Source organism: Pseudorca crassidens, chromosome 5 (genome assembly GCF_039906515.1).
Source record: "Pseudorca crassidens isolate mPseCra1 chromosome 5, mPseCra1.hap1, whole genome shotgun sequence".
Taxonomy (NCBI): domain Eukaryota; kingdom Metazoa; phylum Chordata; class Mammalia; order Artiodactyla; family Delphinidae; genus Pseudorca; species Pseudorca crassidens.
The window spans coordinates 117,489,608-117,517,357 of NC_090300.1; the positions used below are offsets into that span (position 1 = coordinate 117,489,608).

Genomic DNA, 27,750 nt, shown 5'->3' on the forward strand with positions numbered 1-27,750 from the left:
ATAGCAAGGATTTAAAGAGCTGAACAGGCCTGAGCTCCAATCTTCCATGTCTTACCTGATGTGTGACCTTAAGAAAATTACTTAATTTTCACATTTCTCCCTTTGCAAAATTGGCATATTGAACTCTTTTCTACAGAGTTGCTGAGAAGTTTTCTATGTGTGATCTGACACATAGTTAGCTAACATTGATGGCTCTTTACTAAACTGAGATGTAGAAAGGTTATGTGATTTATGCAGGATAGATCTGATTAATTTTGCAGAGAATCTTGATCCAAAGTTGTTTAATTTTATCATTATTGAATAATTTTATCATTATGCCATCATGTACCTTAACGCTGACCCTCCAAGAATTATGCCATTTGAAGGTAAGTGTTCCAGATTTTCAACTAAACAAATTCTTGAGCACCTTCTGTATATAAAACAATATGCTAAGCACTGTGAAGGATGCACAGATAATGAGACATGGAGCCTGCCTTCACGGAGCTTATTACAGCCTATTGATAAAGGGAGATATACATAAATGTCTACAGCATCAGCAGTATATGAAAAGTGGATTTGTACAGATAGGCCAGGGAGGAAGAAAGTGCTTTCAGCTGGGCAATGGGAACATTATTGTCATTTGTTCACTCTTTCAACAGATATTTACAATGTGAATAATGTCCTCAACTTGATAAGTTCTATAGAAATGCTGGCAAACAAAATGGTTAAATACTTGCCCACATGGAGCTTATAGGCTAGTTTAAGAGACAGACATTTATAGAATAATCACAAATGTATACTTTAAAACTACAGTAAGTGCTCAAGGAGAAAAGTTGAGGTTGCTGTGAGAACATATAGCATTCCGATAAAATTTAGTATCAAATTTAGAGGAAGCTCTTTGAAGAGGTTTTTTTTTTTGAGCTGAGGGCTAGGGTGAGTAGGAATTAAAAGTGGGATCCCAGAGCACAGCATAAACCGGAAGTAAGATGGAGCAACATGTACTCGAGGATGAGAAGAAAATCTACGGGGCTAAGATAGGGTAGTGGAGGAGGGGAAGGGATATGAGAAGACACCAAAGAGTTACATAACGAGGCCATGTTCGAGATTTTGCTCTCTATTTTAAGAGCAATGGGGACCATATTGAAGGGTTTTAAGCAAAAATGTACTATAATAAGATTAGTTTATTTTTAATCATTGTGGCTGAATTGTGAGATTGGAATGGAAAAAAGCAAGACATTAGTTCGGGTGAATGCTGGTGGATAACTTGTCCAGGGTGGTGGCAATAGAGATAGAAAGAGGTGGATGGAATGGAGAAATAGTTATGAAATAAAAGCTATGGAATTTGGTAATGAATTATGTATCTCTCGGAAGAAGGAGAGGAAAGATCTAAATTTCTGGCTTTCTAAATTGACTTCGGGAGTATTACCACCAAAATTATGATCCTGAGATCCTATGTCTGGTGGCATACACATTATCATAGTTTGCTGGGTAGCTGCATTTCAATCTCAGACTCTTTAGCAGGCAAATAACTAAGTTGCACCATTTAATAACTGCTTGTGGGGACATTTGTAGAAGCAGAAGGAAAAGAAGAATATTAACTTTTTCTGAGCACCTGTAATGTGTCAGGCATAGTGCAAGGTATTTTGTGCAGATAGCAAGGTTTCTCAGTCCTGGCACTATTGACATTTTGGGTTGGATCATGCTTTGCTGTGGGAAGCTGTCTTGTGCGTTGTAGGATGTTTATCAGCATCCCTGACCTCTGCCTGTTGGTGCCGGAAACACCCCCCCTTCAGTTGTGACAATCAGAATTGTCTCCAGAGCCACTGATCTAAAGAATAAAGTGAGATATTTGAGTGGAGGGGAAAAGTTCATGGTATTTTATGTATCCATTAAATATATTCTAAAAATGTTCCTCTTAATCACTCTATTTTTATGTCTGAAAAGTTGAAAGATGTAATGACAGGCTTTTATGTTAAACTCAATCTTTTCCCTAAAAAGAAATCATACCTAGTATTAAAATATCTTGAGGGTTTTTAATTGTTAGAGATATTATCATTCATGAGTATCTATGCATATAATTTCTCTGGTGTAACAGTGACTGGGATTTGTCAGTTCAAATGTAGATACTTCACTCCTTAAAAATTTGAGTGTTCCTCTGTTTTAATAAAAATGTGTTTCTTCTCAAAAAAATCTTGTAACTCATTACTTTACTCCATTCATATTCTTCTGGAATGTGGTATTTACAATTCTAGTCTGTCAGATTTGTTAACTGAGCCCTGCTGTTCAAAAAGCACTGTGTATAAGAATGAAAAACATCACATCAATTTAGGGATTCACTGCAATTTAGCTACTAATAATGAAAATGAATATCTATGAATTAGCAGAAGAATTCCATAGTCAGGGTGATTTCATCTGTAGCCCATTTAAGGAAGCTGCTGTTCTCTGATATTTGCTAGTAGGATTGGTCCTACTGTTTGTAAATTTGCTTAACTATGAAATATTCTATAGGGCCATTCTATGAGTTTAGAATACTTAAATTATTTTAGACCCAAATACTGTGAAATCTTCTGTCATTACAGTACAAATAATTGTATAGCCCATTACTAATAGTGAAGAATCTCAGGACTTTAATGTGTAAGGATAAACTCCAATATTTTTGCCACTATGCTTCAAAAATTGAGATTTCAATGTGGAAATACCAAAATTGTAATTTTAATATTGTGCTAATCATGCAAATATTTTACTTTCTTGGAATTTTCTGCTATCTCCTGGATTTATCATATGAGCTATGTGTATAAAGTACTTCATCAACTTTAGGTAATATTGACTGAAAAGAATATTTTCCAGGACATTTTCTACTAGAGTATACATTTGGGTATACATAATCTGAAGGAAAAATATTGGAAGCAGAGGGGTATATCTGTTGTCTTGCTGTACCTCTGAACTTCCAGAGTCTTAAAATCATAGCGTAGAAAGCACTTTAAGAGTCAGCTACTCTATTTCTTTACCAGACAGCGTTATATAGCTAAACTGTTGTGGCCAAATGGAAATAAATCCCATTTTTAAAGACCTCTAGAGACATCACAGTTGGCAACCAATTCATGGTTCAGTGACCTTTACTGTTAACTGCTTCTTTTCTATACTTTTCCTAAGTCGTTCGTGCTATTATTTAGGCCCATTATCTACTTCTCTTCTGGCCTAAGTAGTTATTAAGATTGGCTGGTCCCTGTATTTATTAGACATAATCTGAAGACTTCTTAAGTATCTGTCCAGCTAACTTATTTTCTCAGACCAAAAAAAAAAGCCTCTTCCTCCAGCTTCTGTATAATTTTTTCAAACATGTATCATCTTTCTGACTTATGTCTCCTGAATATGACAAGGAGATAGAAGAAATGAGTTTTTCTTTCTCCTTTCCTCCCTCCCTCCCTTCTTTCCTTCTTTACTTCCTTATTTTCATTTCTTTTTTCTCTTAGCTTCTTCTCATTTATACCTAGAAATTATTGTCTGAACAATGTACATTCTTAGAATAAGATTTCAAACTAATTAGATAATCTGGAACCCTTCGATGGCACATTCAAATGAGGAAGAAAATCTCTTATTCTAAGTGTGTGTATGTGTGTGTGTGTGTTTGTGAGAGAGACGAGAGAGACGGAGAGAAACGGAGAGAGGCAGAGAGAGAGCAAGAGGCTAAATTCTCCTAAACTTTTTGAACAGTTCTTTTTCTAAAAACTGTTAGTCAAGTGTATGTTTGTATATCTCCAAATATTTGGAAGAAAGCTATTCTTTTTCTTTTTTAGACTCAAAAGAGAACCAGAGTTTTATAAAATTATATAATTAACGTGTATTATATATATGTATTATATATATATATATATATTTAGACTTTGATTAACTTCCCTTCCTCCCCCACCCAACCCCAAGAAAATAAAATCTAGGTGAAAACAGTATGCTTTGTATACAAACTCAACTTAGTGGCAATTCTCTAATCTCTCACGCCTTTCCAAACTCCCTCCAATATAAGGAAATTTAAAGCTGTTCCTGGAGATGGATTGTAATCTGCACAATGTTGCAATGTTAAAAAAAAAAAAAAAGAAAAACTAGTAAGGTTTTTTCCTCTTAAAAATATATATTTATTTTTTAAAGGTTTTTTTACCTTCCTATTTGACCCATTTACCTTAAAAAGTGTTTTTTGTTAAGATCTTATTCTCATGCTTCAAAAGAGTAATATTTTATTCAATTTCTAATGAGATCAAGACAAGAAATGATTAAAATTGGTTCACCCTTAAGAAATGATTGCATTACATTTTTTTCCCAAAAAGGTGAACTTTTTAAGAGACTTTAAGTCTGTTTTCTTCTCACTTGTTAGTTTCCCATGTCTTTTTAAAACTCTAGCTAAATATTCTTTAAAGATTTTTAATGTCATGAGGAATTCTTTAAAACTATTTTTATGTGTAGGTAGTAATGATTTTAGATTAAACAGTTTATGACAGTTTAAATGTAAAATCAAATAGATTCTGTGTCCTATTGCATATAGTTCTCCCCAAACTGATTAACTAGTAGGGAAATTTGTACAGACATGGATTTAGTCGAGAGACCTGGAAGACAGCCTTTGGTTAGTCATCTGTGACCTTGAGAAAGTTATTTAACAATTTAGGTTCTCCGTTTTCTCATGCAAAAAGATAGGGTTAGACTGATAAGTGCTAAGGTCACTTCCAGAGCTAACATTTTATTGTTTTATTGTTTTATTAGAGATAGAGACAGACAGGCTTTTCGTCTTTCTTAGGGAGAAAGGGGAGCTGGGATAGAGGTGCTCCCAGCCTTTAAAGCAGAAAAAAAAGATGAGACGAGTTATGTGGAGGGTGGGAGAGAAGCAGCCCGTAAACCAGGAGCTTTAGAGGATAATGAATGAACAGGATCCAAATGACTCTTGTTTTTTCTAATTCTTTCTGGACTTTCCTAACCGGACAATAATAGGCACTGCCTGTTGTGTAGAAGATCTCTGCTTTCTGTATGGGGAAAAAAAAAAAAAATCATTTGACCTGACCCTGAGAGAAATACAGAGAAAGGGGAAATCTGAGAAAAACTTAAAGAAATTTCTATCATTTATTCTCCAGAAGAGAAATTTGGGGATGATAATTTTCTTCAAATGAGAAAAAGGATTTTATTTGGAGGGTATAAATGGCATTTATTTGTTTACTGAAACTCGAACAAATGAAATTGTGATGGGCAGGTTTTCATTTAGATAAGAAGAATCACTTCCTGATAATCATGGTTGTTAAAAGCTTAAATGATCATTCAAGATACCTCTGATCATTCAAAAACCTCTGATGTTTTAGGAGCTTCTGTGTTAGATGTTGTTTTAGATAAGTTTTAGGGCCCTTAATAGACTATGAAAAACCTTACAGTTATCAATTGTCATTGATGTGATATGCAACTGCATTAGCCTAACATTCTTTTTTGTGTGTGTGGTACGCGGGCCTCTCACTGTTGTGGCCTCTCCCGCTGCGGAGCACAGGCTCCGGACGCACAGGCTCAGTGGCCATAGCTCACAGGCCTAGCCGCTCTGCGGCATGTGGGATCTTCCCGGACCGCGGCACGAACCCGTGTCCCCTGCATTGGCAGGCAGACTCTCAACCACTGTGCCACGAGGGAAGCCCGGCCTAACATGCTTAAACACAGTGGATTTTAATTAAAAGATTCAACTGCTATGGTTCAATTGCTGGTAAAACCTATAGGCAAGGGAAAAGCGCTTTTTAAAATTTTAAATGAGCTGCTTCCCAGTGATTTTTTTGGTTTCTAACATGTTAAATATTTTTGAAACTGTTTAAGAAATTTTAAATTACTGAAAATACATGACTAGAAACTATTTAGGAATCATTCCTTTGATCTCCTGACTTCAAATAAGGCTTGATTTTAACTGCATCAATCTAATGAGATCAAATTTATTTTCAGATTACCCAAAAGATAATTTTATGACTTTTTGTTTTCTCAAAGCAAAGTTCTGTTGCTACAGTTGTCAGGTTCTCTCTCTTGTAGTTTCTGAACATTTCTTCCTGTCATTTAAAAGACATCATCTTTAAGGTGATGAGAAATGTAAGCAAGTCCCATCCTCTGTTTGTTTTCAAATCTGGATAACATAGTTATGCTATGATAAAAATTATGCCTGAGCAAATGAGAGTATGCTTTTTTTAACTTTTCTTGCCTGCGTGATGGAAAAATTATGCTTAGAGTTTTTACCTTAGAGTGAAAAGTAGACAATTTATTTCACTCACGTTAAAGGGAACGTGTGAGTTAAAATGTGCTTCTGAATTACCTTTATATTTGCATATGTGGTAACAATAGGCAAGAGAACTCCTCTCTCTATTTTAAAACTACCATTTCACAGCAGCAGTGCTTGGCATAGTTCATTTATTTAAAGTACCGGAATGTATATCAAGTCTAATTAGTTGTGACTTGCTGAAAGACATGGACATTATTTATTTGAGTAGAATATATTGTGGATGTCTACTGGGCTATTATGAAAAAGCTCTGCATTTGACAGTAATTACCTTTGTTTCTAAAAGAGCAAAACAATTGCTTTCCAGTTTTTAAATATATAATACATGAGCTTTCTATGTTAAAATACCCAATGTTTCAGCATTGAAAACAGGTAATGTGATTATAACTTTATTAGATAGTGTTATAAAGTTTTCTCTGTTTCTATAATGTGTTTATATTTTTCCTGTGTGTTTTCTCAATTAAAAGTATGCAAGAATTCAAATATAATACCTTTTTTTAACCGTGCTACTCAACCTATGGTCCTGTACCAGCAGCACGTGGGTTCTGCAAAATCCCTGGTCACACTTCTGACCTATACAATCATAACCTGTATTTTAACCAGATCTTAGGGTGATTCTTATGCTTATTCAAGTATGAGAAGCATGGGTTTAATAGAATATCATTGACAGCATGAACCTTTTAAAATTAATCTGATGGTGGAGTTACAGGATTTAATACTTCTTTATCTTTGATTAAGATGCTTGATTTCTATTCTATGTAGCATTAGCAGTTAAGATTTATAGTGTGCTTTTAAACCCATTACATATATAGTTATCTAATCCTGGTAGCAAAATGTAAAGTCATTGAAAAGTGTTTTATAATTTCATAGCTATCATTCATTGTAGCTCTGCCATTTAATCAAAGTAGAGATTTTAAGATTCATTTCTGTTCTTCTTAAATGATTTATGATGATGCTGGAAATGCTAACAAATATTCATTCATGGACAGTATGAGCCATGTATCCAAATATTAATGTGTTCTTCATTTTATTTTAAAAGAGCGATCATTGTTAAGTCAAATCTTATTACTTTTTCTGTTTCATTTTCTGTTTATTTTTATTTATTCCATGTTTTCTTTTTTTGTTTCGTTTTAGTTGGGTCTGGTAAGTTGACATTTTATTGGCCATCTTCTAATCATCGTGTCACTGTGACTGGAACTTCTCTTCCCCTTTCCATCCATACCCTTCCATGTCCTTCAACCAATCAGCCTCCATGTTTCACTTGTCATTGGCCACAAAGACAGACTGCACAGAATAAAGTCTGCAGGAAGTATGGGTAACTGTGACAAAGAGTAAAGGTAATGGGGTTGCTAACTTTATGTCTTATTAAATGATGTGTGATCTGCATCCTTTTATTTTTTCTCTTTTTAAATGAGTGATAAAATAAGTGATAGGACTTTATCTTGATTAAGTACTATTTCAATTTATATCTCACAAGATAAACAAATGAAGAAAAATAGCTGCCCAGAGGACAGTTTGGGTTTGGGGGATCCAAAATATGTTTATGAATCCATGTCTGTCTTTTTGTAACTGTTATTCAGTATTAGTCATTAGAAGTCCTGCTGGTGAATAACCGTGCACTTAGGGCTGTTTGCACTCATTTTCATTTCTATGTGTCAGAATCATTTCATTTTATGTAAGAAATAACCACATGATGTGTCTGAAATTTATCAAAGTTTGCTTTGATGAACAATTTGTCCTCATACAAATAAAGGTTTCTAAGTACTTTCATGATCAGTACTTTGGGGAAGGTCCATTCACATACTTTAAGGATGCTGGAGCACCATTTTTGGAGAATTTTTTATGGTGTTCCAGGGAATAATTTTGACCCTAAAAGAATCTCTCTATGTTTTAAGTTAAAAAGCTATACACATATTATAAAGATGTCATTTCATACTAATACAGATAAGAGGATGGATTGTTCAATAATGGTGATGCAATAATGAGCTATTAGAAAAAAATAGCTTTCTATATATGCAAAAATATAGATGGGTTAAAATTTAATAAAAGCAAAATACAGGATGAAAATAGAGTGAATATTTATATAATTTCATATGTATTATGTAATCTATTTTATATAATTTTACTGATAGAACAACAAAAATGACTAACTAGATTAGAAAGACTTTTAATAAATGGAAAAATATATCTACAACATTTTTGAGAAGTGGATAAAATTTTAGCTTATCCTTAGTTCTTAGAAATCAAAAAATTAAGCACAATTTAAAAGGCAGTGTTTGGATTAGGCTGATTTTATTTGAACCACTACCTAGAGTAGAGGGACCCCCAGAAATGGCTTCAGAAGCCACTTCATGGAACCCCCTCCCCTGTCCCCAAGCTGTTATCTATTTAGGAATTAGATCTTTGAGGAAGAATTTGTTTGGAGGAGAAGTTTCATGGCTTAAGAAGACAAAAAAAGTTTGTACACCATTGAGATAGATTTTTAATCTTTTCTAACATTCCAGCCCTTATAACCCATAACCCATACCCCGCCTTTTTATTTAGAAGGGGAATACTGTATAGCAGAGGGAACTATATTCAATACCTAGGATAAACCATAATGGAAAAGAATATGAAAAAGAATGTATATCTACGTATAACTGAACAACTTTACTGTATAGTAGAAATTAACACAAAATTGTAAATCAACTATACTTCAATAAAATAAAATAAAAAGTTAAGCACAAGAACACAATATCCACAACAAATAGGATATCAATGACAAGGTAATGTGAATATAAATGTTTAACCTCACTAATATAAAGTGCCAATTAAGAGGAGATTCTGTTCTAAGTTTGGCAAGGATGTTAATGTTCAGTATTCGTGAGGTTTGGGAGGAAAGTGAGGTTTGGGAGGAAAGTGTCCTATCAGAGAGAATTTCAGTTGAAATAAACTTGAATAAAATTGAGAGGGATGTAAATCTCACCATTGTGTTTAATGGGGGAATTAGCAACAATCTAAATTTAAAGACAATAGATTAGTTAAATAATTAAGATTAATTTGTATTTAGACCATTAAACAGTCATTCAAGTGATACTGTAGGAGAATATTTTAAAACAATATGGTACAATTCGCATGGCTGAATTATAGGTAGCTTTTCTTTGCTTATCTAATTTTCTGTATTTTCAACACTGAACATTATATTAGTAACATGATTATGTGTTTTTAATTATGGCAAGTTTAAATATTGTAGCTCTTGAAAAATAGTCCAACATTTTATCATGAACATCAGATGCATATGGTGATTGGCCTTCTCAATCTAAATAGATAAGTGATGATAGAAGATTGAAAAAGGCATATTTAATCCATTTAAAATTTTTCTTAGAGATATGTCTATATCTAATATTTAACATACATGTAGGAATGGGTTTTTTCTGAGACATGCCTCGTGGCTGATGTCATTGTTGATGTTGGCTGGAGGATATGCCTATAAGATATAGTAAATTCATTTCCAGGCAAATATCCTGTGTGGAAGGATTGCTGCAGGATAAATGTAGTTTGTATAAGGGTTTGTATCCCTTGTTCCCACATAAGTCTTTGAGGTTTGAGGAGAGCTGGCGTTTTATAAAAGAAACATGGATTCTGGCACATGTTATTAGACATGGTTCTGAGATTTAGAAAAGAGACCACCCGAAGTTTTTACTTGTCTAAGTGATTTGAACATTTACATTTTCCTACTCAAATTCCCTGCATATATTGGAAAGTCATATTTTCCCATTCATTTAATTAATCACTTGGTTTTCTTTCATTGAAACAAACCAAACTCTCTTCTGGTTTTGGTTTATTATCCAGTCAGTCCTTTCAATTCCTTGGTCTGATTTCTATGTCAGTTATTCCAACCCTTAACTAAGGAATCAAACGCTCCTGTATGGATGTGTGTGGAGGAAAATCCTCAGGCAATGATGCACACACCTGTTATTATACCTGGATAATGACAGTGTTTGCCAAATTCATGAGTAAACCAGTCAATTACAATCAGAGTTTAAAAAAATTATAAGCTAGAACGTCAGCATTACCAAAATTGAACCTAAACTTATTCTCCTAACTTTGTATTTTCTTCCGTATAAGTTACAGGACATTTGAGGGCATTTGACCTGATTTTTCAGGTCTCCTGTAATTTTCTTGTCAAATGGTATAATTTCTACTAAACCTCAATTAAAAATAAAAAGGGAGTATAGAAGAAAGGACACTTATCTAGAAGTTAGGAGATCTAATTGCTTTCTTCAGTTTTGTGACCATGCAAGTTGTTTTACATATCGCCTTTTTTAAAGGGGTTTTACATTCCACTTTACACACATGTATATATGTGTATACATACAAATGTGTAAAGTTGATAAATGTATATATTATATATCATAAATATTTGTATATATGTCTCAGATACAACTGACCAGAAAATATTTAGCAAGAGAAAAGGGTACCCTTTCAAATACTCATCTTCATTCACAAAGAAGTCATATTCTCATGAGCAGAGAAGTAGCCCTTGTGGACATAATCTGAACATACTTTTTGATTCATATTCACTTGAAGCAGTTATCCTAAGTGACTGACATAAGTAACTAAAAGTACTTTTAAGGAAAAGGTTAGAAATAATGGAAGAGTCTTAAAAAGCGGATTATCCTGTATAAACTGTTCAGTGTCTGGCTTGAAACGTTCACTTCAGTTTGAACTGAGACAAGAAAGGAGAATAATTAGGCGTTTCAGACAGCTGATAACAAATGAATTTGAAAAGTGTAAACAGTAGGTAGAAAGACTTATGTTCAGTGCACAGTTTTTCCAATCATAAAGCACAGCCCCAAAACAAGCTTTTTAAATTTTTTTTTTTCCCAGCGAGTGACCCCATCAGCACACCTCATGTTTTCAGCTGCCATTGTTCTCAATGTAACTGACACAATTTTCTGACACTCTATTTACTGCTGGATGAAGTGGCCATTTAAGTCTGTATAAATCAAACAGTTTGGACAAAGCTGGCAGTATTTATAATGTCAGGATGAGCAGATGTTTCAACTTTGCCCTCATTTCCATATATATTCTGTTTGAACATGCCCTTGCCTATGTAAATGAAAGAGGCATTCGACTCCACTATTGCTTTAAATTCATTTCTATTCAAGTAATTGGACTGAAGATTTTAAATGGTTATAATTTCCATGGTAGCATTTCGGGAGCTTTTGAGTTAAATTAATTTTAGGGCCTGCCTACATCAGGAGGTCCTTGTGTCTGTGATTAACATCCATGCACCTTTAAGCAGCTCTAAGTAAGAAAAGATATTTATTCATACAAATTTCAGGCATACGTTGAATGTAAATGGTCAAATTGTAGTTCAAGAATTCTTTTTAATAAGGTAGATAATCTTAGAAGGTCAAGTAATTAAAAAGAAAAAAAACCTCTTTACAGAGCTACACGATTCCACTCTATGAATGTGCACTTAATTTAGCTTCATTTAGGTTAAGGATGAGAATTGGTACATTATGTATATCTATAGAGTACATAACAACTGGTATAAAATAACAGCAGCACTTGGGATATCAGCAAATTGTCTCAAATAGGACAATGACTCCATGCTTTTGATTCAGGGTAATTTGTTTCATCTCCTTCAGAACCTCCACATTTTGTTGTGAAACCCCGTGACCAGGTTGTTGCATTGGGACGAACTGTAACTTTCCAGTGTGAAGCAACTGGAAATCCTCAACCAGCTATCTTCTGGAGGAGAGAGGGGAGTCAGGTATGACCTTGTTCTAATATTTCAATCAGTAAAGATGAGTGCCAGATATATAACAAAAAGCAACAAATTATTTAGTCACATATCTGTCGCTTTAAGAGAACTGAGAAATCTCTGAGTGACCTAAACATTTCAGCAATAAAAGAGAAGACAAAATTTCCTACCTTGTTTTAATTCTCAAATTTTCCCTGCCTAGTTTTGGTACAGAGAGTGGTATGTAGAATAGTAATTGTTTTATTGTATAAAATTTACCTTTATTTCCAATTCAACCACATTTTTTTAAAAACTACTTTTTTTCTCAACTTAATTACTTATAACTTTTTATTATTCAGATTTGTAATTATATGTTAAAATAGATTTACACACATTTAAAACAAAGATGATAATTAGTCAGTGCAATTTTTCTGAAAGCACCAGGAATCTGAAGTGTCTTCTTTGCTTCTTTATGTTTTATCTATCATATATCTAGCAATTAAAAATTCATCAAACTATATGAAAGTCTCTTTAACATAGATGTCATATTGGATATAGTTCAGTATATTCTAATTCTTTGAAAACTGTAATATGTGGTCACCATTTGCTATCAAGTCCTACTCTCTATATATTTTTATAAACCAGAATTTTCTATATATATTGAAGCTAGAATATAGAGATCTGTGGTCTTAAAAATTAAGTTCACTATTAGGCTTCAGCTTATTAAAAAGGGAATTTTGAAACACTTTTACTTTAAAAATAATAGGAAACTTTAAAATAGGTTTCTTTTTAGATTTTTTAAAACATCTTTATTGGAGTATAATTGCTTTACAATGATGTGTCAGTTTCTACTGTATGACAAAGTGAATCAGCTATATGTATACATATATCCCCATATCTCCTCCCTCTTGCGTCTCCCTCCCACCCTCCCTATCCCACCCCTCTAAGGTGGACACAAAGCACCGAGCTGATCTCCCTGTGCTATGCGGCTGCTTCCCACTAGCTATCTATTTTGCATTTGGTAGTGTATATATGTTCATGCCACTCTCTCACTTCATCCCAGCTTATGCTTCCCCCTCCCTGTGTCCTCAAGTCCATTCTCCACGTCTGCATCCTTATTCCTGTCCTGCCCCTAGGTTCTTCAGAACCATTTTTTTCTTTTTTAGATTCCATATATATGTGTTAGCATACGGTATTTATTTTTCTCTTTTTGACTTACTTCACTCTGTATGACAGTCTCTAGGTCCATCCACCTCACTACAAATAACTCAATTTCTTTTCTTTTTATGGCTGAGTAATATTCCATTGTCTATACGTGCCACATCTTTATCCATTCATCTGTTGATGGACACTTAGGTTGCTTCCATGACCTGGCTATTGTAAAAAGTGCTGCAATGAATATTGTGACACATGACTCTTTTTGAATTATGGTTTTCTCAGGGTATATGCCCAGTAGTGGGATTGCTGGGTCATATGGTAGTTCTATTTTTAGTTTTTTAAGGAACCTCCATACTGTTCTCCATAGTGGCTGTATCAATTTACATTCCCACCAGCAGTGCAAGAGGGTTCCCTTTTCTCCACACCCTCTCCAGCATTTATTGTTTGTAGATTTTTTGATGATGGCCAAAACACAAATTTTTTCTTATCTCTTAGTGACTTCAGTTCTTCAGTAAATGGACACATTTCCCTTTACTTGTTTTCTGATACTTGTAAAAAATTATTCTCATTCATTTTTGATACAGTTATTCCTAACCTCTTTTAGTTTTTGCTTAAATCAACCTTGGGTGTGTTGCTTTATGATCTTGCTTCTACTATGTTCATACAAATAACACACAGTGTACTGACTGCACTCACTAATCATTTGTATGCAATGCCATCAAGTTCAATATAATTTTCACTTTGGTAGGCAAATATCAACTTGACTATTGTACAGAGGCTGTCATGTAAGTTCTAATACCTCAGTTGGTTCTAATACGTTTCATTTGCCCTCAAAGGACTAAATTTGCTGACAGCAAATTAAAGACAAGAAAAAAACAAAATATTTTAGTAGAACAGGAAAAATTGAAAGTGTATTATATAAGAATATCAAGTAGCGATAATAGTAAATCCACTAGCAGTTCTTCTTAGTAGAGTAATATTTAAATGATTCATTTAGTTATTTAAATAAATTATTCATTGTCACCTAAAATCTGTTTCAAACTTTGAAATAATTTTGATTTGGTTTGGTTTGATTTAATGATATAACTCACTGTTACCTAAAATTTTGTCATTGGACACATTTCCATGCAATAGTAGTTAAGCCTTTGTAAATGACAAATGTTAAAAGGCACCTAAACTTTTAAAAAGTAGCAAATTTATTTGATTAGAAGAAATGTTGATATTCTTTATTTCATGAAAAACAATGACATGATATGTTTTTTACATGAAATATACACTCTCTCCAATGAGCATGATATTTTGATTCATAGAGAGAAATTTGTACCACAGAATAACATCACATTTTGTCTTGAGTTTGTTTTTAAGATAACTTTCTGCAAAAATAAAACTCCATTATGAATTCTTAAATTCAGTATTTGATTAAAAATTTATAATAGATGTGCCCACCATTTAACCAGAAAAACAAGAAACTGTTAACAATTTGATAGATTAGTGAACTTTTATAATGGACAGGTAACAGGCATAGTTATAATGGTGCCTAAATGATATTCTTAAACTTAATTTGTCAGAATGTGTTTAAATTTTAATGTTGTTTTTATACATGAAAAGATTTAGAGTTTAGAATCCTAATAGGCACATCTATGTGAAACAAAGCTTTTGACTTTGTTTTGGTTAAATATGTAAAACTTTTAATCCTAATGGTATCTAACATCCTTTTATATCTAGTATTGTTTGAAACTGAAATTATAAAGGCATATATCCATATTTAGAATTCATTTAAATTTTCAAATAACCCTATTTAAGGCTAGATCATTAAACCTTGTGCATTTATATGTTTATGTGTGTGCACATCTATATCTGGGTATGTGTTAGAGGATATTTAGCTTATTTGCATACACAAGTATGTGTGTTTGTGTGTGTGTAAATGTTTATACATCTATTTGTAAATATATGTATGTATGTATGCCAACATGTTGGAAACTAGCAACTAACCTATTGTTATTCTTTCCTCCCAAATTCTGGGTTCTAGAATCTGCTTTTCTCATATCAACCACCACAGTCATCCAGCCGTTTTTCAGTCTCCCAGACTGGTGACCTCACTATTACTAATGTCCAGCGATCTGATGTTGGTTATTATATCTGCCAGACTTTAAATGTTGCCGGAAGTATCATCACAAAAGCATATTTGGAAGTTACCGATGGTAAAGTAGAGCATTTTATTTCAAAATGTCCAAGTTTGGCTTAGGGTCTAAAGAGAGTGCCAGTAAATGCATTTATTTTCAACTTTGTATCCTTTCTTACAGCAATTTTGGTGTAATGTGAAAAGGATGAAGATACAGTGATTGAATGTAAAATCATTCTTATTTTAACTTGGCTATACTATAAACTTCTAGCATCAAATTACATTCATAAAAGCCTAGCAATTATACAAGGAAAGTTTACACTGAGTAATTGTACGTAGGACTGTGTCCATGTTTTGGAAAATGCGAAGTTATTTTAAAATCTCTTAGTGTAAAATATCATCCTTTTTCTTTCCTCCCTACTAAGGAGATAAGATGAATTGTTGACAAATCCAACTCACAATTCATGATGAGTAAGTTTTTCTTAGTAATGTGGTTTTGTTCTATTTATCAACTCTTCTAAGCATGATTAATTAATACCAAATATATTATAAAAATGCAGTAATGGAGAAAATCTCCAAACCATAAGATGGAGAGTAGTAAGAAGAAAAGAAACTATAAGTAAGCATGTAAATATATTAAATATATATACATATGTGTATATAACGGGTTTCCCTGCTCTCCAAAAGTAGAGCATTCCTATGAAACCTTTTGTAAGCCAAAGAAATGGCATCAAGTGAAGAAGCAATTTCCTCTTTTCATAAAAATGAAAATCCAGTTCAGATTTATTTTGATTAGTGGGCACATGTACTAATGTAGGTCTTTCATAAAAGCAAAGTGGCTTAAAATGAACTTTCAAAAAATGCACAGTACCTGTATACACATATGTATATATACATAAAATAAACATATATACATTCTTTTTGTTGCTGTATAGTATTCCATTGTATAAATAGCTCACAATTTATTTTTGGACCCTTTATTGATGGGTTGTTTTCAGTTTAGGGCTTTTATTAATAAAGCTAAATATTTCTGTATAAGTCTATGGGTGGGCGTGTGCACTCAGTTATCTTGTTTGCCTTTTGGTGGATGCATATACTCATTTTTCTCTCTCGTTTTTTTTTTCATTTTCCCATGTATTCCAGATACAAATCTTTGTCCGATATATGTATTATAAATATTTCTTCCCAGTCATTCTATTAATGATTTTTTTTGTTTGTTTTTTGGTTGCGGTACGTGGGCCTCTCACTGTTGTGGCCTCTCCCGTTGCGGAGCACAGGCTCCGGACGCGCAGGCTCAGCGGCCACGGCTCACGGGCCTAGCCGCTCCGCGGCATGTGGGATCTTCCTGGACCGGGGCATGAACCCGTGTCCCCTGCATCAGCAGGCGGACTCTCAACCACTGCACCACCAGGGAAGCCCTCTTAATGATGATTTTAAGGCTTAAGTAACTAATTTTAATGAGGACCAATGTATTATTTTTTTTTATACGTGGTGCTTTTAGTTCCCTAATCTACCTTGAGACTGTGAGGATATTCTCCTGTGTTTTTTCTGGAATCTTTATTGTCTGTACTTTTGAGATTTAAGTTTTTAATCTGTCTTGAACTAATTTTTGTGTATAGTGTAAAATAAGGGTCAAAATTCCTTTTCTTCCCTTATATGGATACTAATTGTTTCAGCATCACTTATTGAAAAGACAGCCCTTTCCCCACTGAATTGCAGTGGCATCTTAATCATAATTCAAATGAGCATACATGTAGTGGCCTACTTCTGTTCTCTCTGTTATATTCCATTCATCTATTTATGCAAGTATGTATGGTCTTAATTATTATAGCTTTGTAGTAAGTCTTACACACTGTTAGTGTAAGTCTCCAACTTTGTTTTTCTTGTTTTGGGTTGGCTGTTAGAGGTCCTCTACATTTTTTTATAAATTTTAAAATCAACTTTTCAATTTCCATACACACACACACACACACACACACACACACACACACATTTTAACATCCTAAACAAACAAAAAAATCAGAATTTTAATTTTGATTCCACTTAAATTATTGAACAATTTAAGGAGAATTAACATCTTAACAATCTGAGTCTTCCAATTTAGGGAATTTATCTGTCCAATCAAGTTAAATATATACCCAGTATCCACCAAGGTCTGACACATGGTAGACTCTCAATGGATATTTTTTGAATAAGTGAATGAAACAAAGAAGGAAGGAATGAAGAGCTAGCTGTTGGTTAAGTCAGAATTAAAAATTAAGATTGTCTCACTCAAAAGTCTACACTCTTAACACTATCTATGATATATATTATATATCTACTGCCCTAATACGTTAGAATGACCTAAAATGTTTTTACAGTTTCTTACATACATTAGAGCTATTAAGTGATGATTGTGAAGACCATGTAATGAATATAATGATTAATATAATCAATATATAGGAAAAGTAGAACATAGATTTGCACATATGTTTATGATTGCAACTTTATAAAGCAACTTGTATGTAAGGATATACATTAAAAAAGGCCAAAGAAAACTATAATAAAATATTTTCAAATATCTCTTATTATTCTCATAATTGAAAGCAAAACTTTCTAGGTGCCTTTTGACATGGCCTTATGGTGAATGGTTATATTTGTGAGCATAGATCAAGCATGTCAACTTTTGCTAAACTAAAATGAAAACAAAACTCCTAAATCTGTGGATTTGGGGTTCATCCCTGATAGCCAATTCACTTCTAAAAGTTTCATCTTACAGTCTCTGGGGAGATTTAAGGTGATTTTGTGTTTGGTACTGTATTTTTAGTTTTGTTTTCTTTATTTTGGAGTCCATCAATATTGTACAAACAACTTACAACTATGGACTCATTCTTCATAGGTAAACTGTACTTACTGTGAGTGCTGATAATATCAGTATTTACTTATTACCAAATCAAGTCGAAGAGAGGTAATAGGCAGAGTATTTTCTGGAAACTATTTGACTTTAGTTTCTTGACTTTCTTTCTTTACTATTTGCAAACAGAACAAAGGCAAAGGCAGAATAAAACATGAGACACAGAATATGGTAGAGTAGCAGCTGTCTTTGAAATGTTGTTTTTCTGTAGCTGAGGCCTACCCCAAATCCTGTTTGACACAGGAACATAGAAATTCATATAACCTATTTAATTGAAAATGTTTCTTCTCTTAATTACTAGAACGTAAGAAGTAGTTAGTGATGATTAAATGACGTATAAAATCTAAAATCACTTGCATTAATCTCTCAAAAGTGATTGATATACAGTGGAAAGAGCATTAACTTTCTAATTACTAGCTATTTGCCAATGACTAACTCTTTGATTTGGACGAGTCACGTGAACTTTCAATGTTTCAACTCCCTAATTGCTGAAATGAGGTAACAGTTTACAGCCTAACTCATGGGTGTTGAGATATGTTTACAAACTGATGGCAATTGTGATATATGACTCTGATGTTTGCTGGTTTTTAGATGTGAATTTTACATATTTAAACCAGTCAGTGTGTGTGTTATTCTGTATTCTTTTTCACCTAAAATTATTTTATGAATATTTTTATATGTATTAACATAGATTTTATGATTATTATTCTTGAGGTGACAAAAAATATGACTTCTGATGAAATACTCTCATTTCTTAGGGTCTTTAAATCTTTCATTGAACATGTGGAAAACTAGGTAAACTTTTATAAACCCTGCTCTAATAGGGTTACATCATCTGTTACACTCCTCATATCTGTACCACTACCACCACCATCACCACTATACTGATATTTATAATAAGAAATTTTTTTATTGGAGTATAATTGCTTTACAATGTTGTGTTAGTTTCTGCTGTACAATGCAGTGAATCAGCTATATGTATACCTATACCCGCTCCCTCTTGGACCTCCCTCCCACCCCTCCCATCCCTCCCATCTAGGTTGTCACAGAGCACCAAGCTGAGCATCCTGTGCTTTACAGCATGTTCCCACTAGCTATCTGTTTTAAGCATGGTAGTGTATACATGTCAATCCTAACCTCCCAATTTGTCCCACCCTCCCCTTCCTCCGCTGTGTCCACATGTCCGTTCTCTACATCTACGTCTCTATTCCTGCCCTGCAAATAGGTTCATCTGTACCATTCTTCTAGATCCCACATATATGCGTTGATATATGATATCTGTTTTTCTCTTTCTAGCTTACTTCACTCTGTATGACAGACTGTAGGTCCATCCACATATCTACAAATGACCCAATTTTGTTCCTTTTTATGGCTGAGTAATATTCTATTGTATATATGTACCACATCTTCTTTATCCATTCATCTGTCGTTGGACACCTAGGTTGTTTCCATGTCCTGGCTTTTGTAAAGTTATTCAGTGCCTCCTTTGTGCCAGGCATTATGCTAAGAACTTTAAACAGTTCAATAATTTCAAATCTGACTTCTTATTTTACAGATGAGGAAACTGAGGCAGAGAATGGTGAAAAGATATACCCAGATCCTTCAGATACTAACTAGCAGAACTGAGATTTTAAACAAAAGTTTGACACTACCAAATGTAAAATGGATAGCTGGTGGGAAGCAGCCGCATGGCACAGGGACGTCAGCTCGGTGCTTTGTGTCCACCTAGAGGGGTGGGATAGGGAGGGTGGGAGGGAGACGCAGGAGGGAGGAGATATAGGGATATATGTATACATATAGCTGATTCACTTTGTTATTCAGCAGAAACTAACACCATTGTGAAGCAATTATACTCCAAGAAAGATGTTAAAAATAAAACAGAAAAACAAAAACAAAAGTTTGCACTGTCCAGTATGGTAGGCACTTGCCACATGAGGCTATTTAAATTTGAATCAAAATTACTTAAAATTAAGTAAAGCTACACATCCAGTTCCTCAATCACACCAGCCACACTCAGGTGCTCAGTAGCATTTGAAGCTCTTGGCTTCTGTACTGGAGAGCACAAATACGGAACATTTTCTTTTTACAGTGCTATGTCCTTCTGATTACAAAGTCCATGCACTTACTTTCTTTAAATCATATTTCTGTGTCTTACACATCCTATTTTATTACCTGATAATTCATTTTAATAATCCAAATGTGAGATATTAGACTCTATTTGAAGTTTTTCTCATAAATCCTAAACTTAGTGTTGACTGCTAAATGTACTACACATCTTAATTTGTGTAACTTTGAACATTTCATCAGTATTTTATTCTAATCTGTGACAACACCAAAATGTTTCATTGTCTTTACCTAAAAACATAAAATTGCTTTAGTGAACTTTTTTACCTCTGATTTACATATTACTATTTTATAGAAAAGGATCGTGATATCACAATTCATATAATTGTCTAGCTTTTTGCAATTAGCAAAGTACATGGAATATTTGTTATTCCATTTATATCTTCATAGCAATCCCCTGAGCTGGTTAGAGCAAGTATTATTATCCTCATGTTACAGGTAAAAAACCGAGACTTAGATAATTTAAGGAACTTGCCTAAAGACATATGACAGATGGTGTAGCCTGATAATCAACCCTGCTTCTCTTTTCTTGCTTTATTTTTGTAAAGTACCCAGTGTAAACCGGGAAGAAATCAATAACAGAGAAACAACATCATTAAACTGGGTTAGAATAGGATAAGGAAGTGAGGATGACGCTAAATATGATGCAAATATCAAAGAACTGTAAAGGTATAGAAAGTTGAATAAATCCCCGGATATTGGATTGTTTCTAAATATAACAAGACTACGAAATGTAAACCACTCTGTTACTGGATTTTATTATAATCAGTTATAAAGAAACACTCTGTTACTAATTCAATTAATATCTGGAAATAAATATTCGTTCATTCTTATAATCAAGGGAACACAGGTGGTAGAGTCTTGTAAAAACCCCAGTGCACTAAAACACTTATCATTATTTTTTCATACTTACCAGGAGGGGCCTCTAATTTGATTTGAGCCAAAATCAACAGATAATGTAGAAAAGATTAAACGATTCTAAGCAAAGGAATTATTGGCTTACATGTTTCATCCATGGAGTATCTGAAACACTCCTGCCAAGTTTCAAACTCCAGCCTTCTAATATACCTCCACGGTATTAACAGATTTCACACCAGCAACCAAAGATGGAAGAGAATTGGAAGGGTGGAGTGAAACTGCACAGTTGCTGATTTCACTTTCTTGCTTTCTTGTTTTTCTTAGATTGAATGCCCAAAACTAATAATTATTGCATGATAAATGAGGAACAAATTGAAGTGTGACTCCAGCTTGTGAGAAATCTTTGGCGCATAAAACTTTGAACATGACACATCCAGCTTTGCAAATGGTTGCATCCAAAATTTAGTCACTCTGGCAACCAGTTTTGTTTAATCAGGCAATTTCTTAGAGTTGTGTTTTGAATATTTGTGACTTAAAATATTTTAAACTAATATTCAGAATTTTAAAGTTTAATAATGAAAAATGAACTTTATTTTTAATGTTTATTCATTTAAAAAACTATCTATGGAATTTCACCTAAATTGCCTATGTCAGGAGATCAGAACATCTCTCTAATGCAGGATTTATACTAGTTCCACTACAGTTGTTTTGGATTTTTTCCTAGAATTATGACTTTATTATCTCAGATAGAGTTTTTAAGTTTTAGATTTTTTCATATAATAAGAGTAATTTTATTTATATGTTATAAAAATGCCTTCCATTGTTTCCTTCCATGGGACATTAAAACTGTTAAGGTGATAGATTTAGCGAAAGTGCCTTCCCATTCCTATAATTCTGATATGGAAGTGTGTTATATCCTGGGTTAGGATATCCACTTCAATTATATTTTTGGATTAGCTTACCAAGAATATTTTTAGACAGTTTTCCAGTTTCTCTGAATTCACTATGTACTCTTTTAATAGAAAAAATTCCAAGATAAAAAGAGCTCAGTCATATTGATTGATCAGTTATCAAAGTCCAAAGCACATTTTTGAATCTAAAATTGTCAAGCATGCTGGTATGATACCATCATTCTTTCTGTTGGACTCAGAAAGATTATCAAGTTGGTTTGGGGTCATTTATGAAAATCTGTCTTATACGTTTCCTTGGGGTAGATGGGTTTTTTGTTGTTTTGTGTTTTACGTATTTTAAAGTTTAAAAAGCACAGTATTCCATTTCTCTCCACTATACATTTCCTTCACCATCCACAATCCTTATTTAGTCTCTGAACTCTTAAGTAGGTCCCTTGACAATGCAGCAAGCCTAGTCAGTGGTTGGTCATTTGAAAGGAGTACATTTTAATATTCTGAATCAGTGCATCATAGAAATGCATTCTGAATAATGCATGTCTCCTACTTTAATTACTTGTTTAATTAGTTTGTTTCAAAGCCTAGAGCAACTGCTGTTGTTCGGATGATTAGAAAATTGCTTCCAGTTGCAGAAATCTATTTCCTGTTGTTTGTTCTGGCAGTGATCTCAGACCGACCTCCCCCAGTCATTCGACAGGGTCCTGTGAATCAGACTGTAGCAGTGGATGGTACTTTAGTGCTCAGCTGTGTGGCCACAGGCAGTCCAGTGCCCACAATTCTGTGGAGAAAGGATGGAGTCCTTGTTTCAACCCAAGATTCTCGAATCAAACAGCTGGAGACCGGAGTACTACAGATCCGATATGCTAAGGTAACTTGAAATGACACCCTGGGTTTCCCATTTTGTTCCACTTTGGTTTTGCCTCCAGCAACTAGTGTTGAAGTCTCAAATTTTAGAATCAATGAAATGTTAATAACAGTATTAATATATTTTTAATTTGATGCGTTATTCTTTCAGACATTTCACTGTGTATATTAAAGATGATTTGACTCATAATTTAACCCATGGCAAGTAGTTTAAGGTTTTACATGGAGGAGAAAAGGATGAGGATTTATGGGAGATAAAAATACCTTCCAAGTGGTGATGTGATGCATTCATTCCGTATAGCATTTTTCAAAGATATCTTCCAGTATCATATTATGTGCCGTGTACTTGAAGAGTTCTTTTATTGTGAATATTTGGTTCAGAATTTTGCAATTACAGAATACTCTGCATGCAAACAATAAAGCAATGTACACATTGAATGTACATTTCAAATCAGAATATTAAATGATGAAAGCCCACAGGTTTGTGGGAACAATTTAGGGATTTACCTTCCCAGGGCATCACATCCCATACCTGTTCTTTCAGGACTGTGTTCTTTTGCTTTGATTTTTGTTTTCATTTTAGATCAAGATCAGACAAGCTCATGAGGCATATGAAAGAATAGCCTTGACAGCAATAAACATAAATTTCGATTGCTTTATTGCCTATTGTGGGCGGCTTCTTTGGAGTTTTGGATCAACATAGCAGTTCATTTTATGTGCCACGAAAGTTAATATGTTGTACTTTTATGTGACAATGATTGTGACTTTGTTATTACAATTGCCAGAGCAAGATGACAGTGTTTTTGTTTTATCTAACATTATTTGATGATAGAATTATTACCTTAGGCAGAGGTATATGGGTTCATTATGGTACTGATGATTTTAACATTGAACATGTGACCTGTGTTTGTTTTCTGGCAGTCAGTCTTTCAAAGGAAGAGAGAGCATCATTCCAGCTGGAGTTTGACTTTATACTTACGAAACTGCCTTAAGTTACAGGTTAAAAAAATAAAATGAGAAAAAAGAGTGAATGCTTTAAGAAGAAATCATTTTGTGTCTATCCATTTTCTATAAATATTTGTTTATCTCTGATATCCATATGGGTGTAACTCACATAATATATGAAATAGCAAGAATAGTCACTGGCTAAATTTTATTAGCCCTATTACGTGACTTATTAAATATAAAGCTATAAATTAGTAATAAAGATTAACCCTTTGAAATTAAAGTTATATAGCTCATTGTTTACTGTGCGACACAGAAAATGGTGATGTTAATGCACTTAAATATTATATTTTTATTATACAGTTAGAATAACATTTTTGTCTTCTGTCTTCATGCAATATTTTACTTCACATTCAATAAAAACAAATTAAGAGGCAGTTTCTGGTTAGTGCTTTTTAATGCAAGTTATCCATATTCATGGACCATATACAAAACTATAATTGCTTTTTCAGCCCAGTGAGCTCTTGATTGTTCCAAATATTTATTTTGCATCTGTCTTCTCAGCTGGGTGACACTGGTCGGTACACCTGCATTGCATCAACCCCCAGCGGTGAAGCAACATGGAGTGCTTACATTGAAGTCCAAGGTAAATTCAATAGTATTTTACCTTAAAATAAAGCTTTTGTTTACTCACTGGTAAAAAGATGAAGAGCATGTCTTGATGTTTGAGTAGGTGGATGGGTATGATATCTACATTTATGTGCTTATCTGCGTAAACATCTTTTTCTTCTTTGTTAGAATTTGGAGTTCCAGTTCAGCCTCCAAGACCCACCGACCCAAATTTAATCCCTAGTGCCCCCTCAAAACCTGAAGTTACAGATGTCAGCCGAAATACAGTAACGTTGTCATGGCAACCAAATTTGAATTCAGGTGCTACTCCAACATCTTATATTATAGAAGCCTTCAGGTAGAGTGAAGACGATGTTTCCTAGTTGTTCTCTCTTTTGATTTACCATTAAATATGCATGTTCTAACTTGTGTATCTATCCTTAGCCATGCATCTGGCAGCAGCTGGCAGACCGTAGCAGAGAATGTGAAAACAGAAACATTTGCCATTAAAGGACTCAAACCTAATGCAATTTACCTTTTCCTTGTGAGGGCAGCAAATGCATATGGAATTAGTGATCCAAGCCAGATATCAGACCCAGTGAAAACACAAGGTAAATATTGATTTACTCAGCCTTGAGACATCTACTTATCTTTAGATGTTATAATTTTACAAGTAACTCATTTGTACTACATGCTAGGATTGTATATTTAACATAGATCTATTATCCAAGTTGCTCAATTAATTTTTAATACACAGTGTCTGCATACTTTCTTATTTTCTGGACTAAGCACTCCAAGACAAGATGAATAACAGAGAAATGTTTCTCATTTTATAAATCACAAATCCAGTGAGCAAAAATATTATGTGAATATTTTTGTATTATTTTCAATTTTTTGATTTTTAAATATGACTATATGTGGGTGTAAAATTTTAATCACGTAATTGTTTTTAAAATTGAGTAAATTTTATGTATGTTGAGATTAATACTCATGACCTCCTGGATGAGTTTTGAACATTGCAACCATTGCAAAAATAATTTAGGTCTGTATGTTGTTTCGCCTATCTTTCATTGCCAATCATGTGAACCATGATATATTAAACTTTTAAATGGAAATCATGTATATTTTCGTCAAAGCTGGGTTAAAGAAACAGATAAAAGGAAAAATGAACATGTTGAAGCTGCTTCTAAAAAGATTTGAAATTGGAAATTTTTTCACTTGGACCACATTCTGGATACACTGCTTTTTATTGTCTTTCATGAATAGGAATTATTATTATTATTATTATTTGTGTGTGTGTGTGTGTGTGTGTGTGTGGTACGCAGGCCTCTCACTGTCGTGGCCTCTCCCGTTGCGGAGCACAGGCTCCAGACACGCAGGCTCAGCGGCCATGGCTCACGGGCCCAGCCGCTCCACGGCATGTGAGATCTTCCCGGACTGGGGCACGAACCTGTGTTCCCTGCATCGGCAGGTGGACTCTCAACCACTGCGCCACCAGGGAAGGCCAGGAATTATTTTTAGCTTTCAACAGATTATTATCTCCTACCCACCCTCTTGCTCCTCCTGTTATTTTAATGTTTTAATAGTAGTAAAATTTATATATTAAAAAAAGATGAATTTGAATCAACCTTTACCTTTTTTTAAACATATTGTCATCACAATTAAAATATACTTTATTAATATAAGATTAATAAAGAAAGGTAATTCTAGATGGTAGGAATTAGAAATATAAAATTCTTTTCTCAACATACAGAGGAATCATAATGTCTCTATCTTAATTCATATATTTCCAAAGGAAAAATGGAAACTTAGTTACAGTGACAGAAACAAATTGCACACAAAAGTATTGAAAGATTTAAATTACTTTTTCCTGGTTTGGGAGAGGGTCTGCCAGCCATGTTGCATGTTTTGTCTTCTCCAGTGAGTATATAAGCAATCTTTTGGGAAGGACTTTTTGTTTCAGAATTCACTGAGAGAGCAAACTGAGTTGTAGAACATGCCCATGTCTGTTTCTTGCTGTGTGAAATCAACACACCCAAATGCATATATTTGCTATTATGAGTCACTTCACCAGTAGCTTTAATATTCTTGGAGCCTGCCTTAAGGCAGTTTGAGGTTTTCAATATTAGATACGCATTTGTAAAGGATGCAGAAACTATGACAGCTGTAAAGTGAACTTAAACTTTTGTCCCCAGTACAGTGGCCTCTACCCAGTAGACCTTAGGAAAAGTTTTTCATTAACTGCAGTTCTGTCACATACTCATATGAATGATTTTGTAAAATATATCCTCAACTCTTAAGCGAGGAGGTAGTCAACATCTTATCAGTGAGTTAATTTAAGTTTTTTAAAAAATTTAATCAACTTACCTTTATACATGATAGCTAGTAGAACAACTTAAAGGAAACAAACCCATGTCAACTGGAAAACTGGAAACATAGTGAAACAGTCATACAATTGTGAAATCAAAGAATTTTTCATCTCAGCTCTTCAACCTACTAGCAAGTTAGTATGTTCCCTGAGCATCGGCTCCCTCATCTATATAATGGGGCTAAAAAATCCCTACTCCACAAGATTGGACAAGGATTAAATTAGCCAATTTATGAATATACAGGGCTCATATTTCTTTTATATTATATGCCATAAGACTGTCATTGGACTTGTATTTCTTTCACTGTCTGGAATAAAAACAGAGGAAGTTCATAAAATTTGAGAAACACAGCTAGTGTGCTGAGTGAGAAAACCAGAATTAAATGTATCTCGACAGTCTGGAATGATGGGCCAGCACTAACAAGATTAAAATTAATGGAGCAAATGTATAAGTCTGGTACTTGAACTTAGGTTTAAAAAATTAGCTGTAGGGGCTTCCCTGGTGGCGCAGCGGTTGAGAATCTGCCTGCCAATGCAGGGTATACGGGTTCGAGCCCTGGTCTGGGAGGATCCCACATGCCGTGGAGCAACTAGGCCTGTGAGCCACAACTACTGAGCCTGCGCATCTGGAGCCTGTGCTCCGCAACGAGAGAGGCCACAACAGTGAGAGGCCCGCGCACCGCGATGAAGAGTGGCCCCCACTTGCCACAACTAGAGAAAGCCCTCGCACAGAAACGAAGACCCAACACAGCAAAAATAAAATAATTAATTAATAAACTCCTACCCCCAACATCTTCTTTTAAAAAAAAAAAAAAAATTAGCTGTAGAAGAATAGGCTGAGGCTACTCGGCTTAAAAAGAGAGTACATGAGTGTGTGTCAGGTGCGTCAGGATGACTTCAGTGTTGGAAGTCAG

General features: G+C 34.1%; 1 protein-coding gene across 6 annotated transcripts in view; it reads left to right on the forward strand.

The window, feature by feature from the left end:
- ROBO1 (roundabout guidance receptor 1) overlaps positions 1–27,750 on the forward strand; it is a 404,318-nt gene that overhangs the window by 306,592 nt on the left and 69,976 nt on the right. For all 6 annotated transcript variants that reach the window (XM_067739205.1, XM_067739201.1, XM_067739202.1 and 3 more), the window contains exons 7-12: positions 11,893–12,017; positions 15,175–15,346; positions 22,713–22,918; positions 24,424–24,505; positions 24,658–24,826; positions 24,913–25,079. In XM_067739205.1, the coding sequence (XP_067595306.1) occupies positions 11,893–12,017; positions 15,175–15,346; positions 22,713–22,918; positions 24,424–24,505; positions 24,658–24,826; positions 24,913–25,079 (921 nt within the window). The remainder of the gene's footprint in view (positions 1–11,892; positions 12,018–15,174; positions 15,347–22,712; positions 22,919–24,423; positions 24,506–24,657; positions 24,827–24,912; positions 25,080–27,750) is intronic.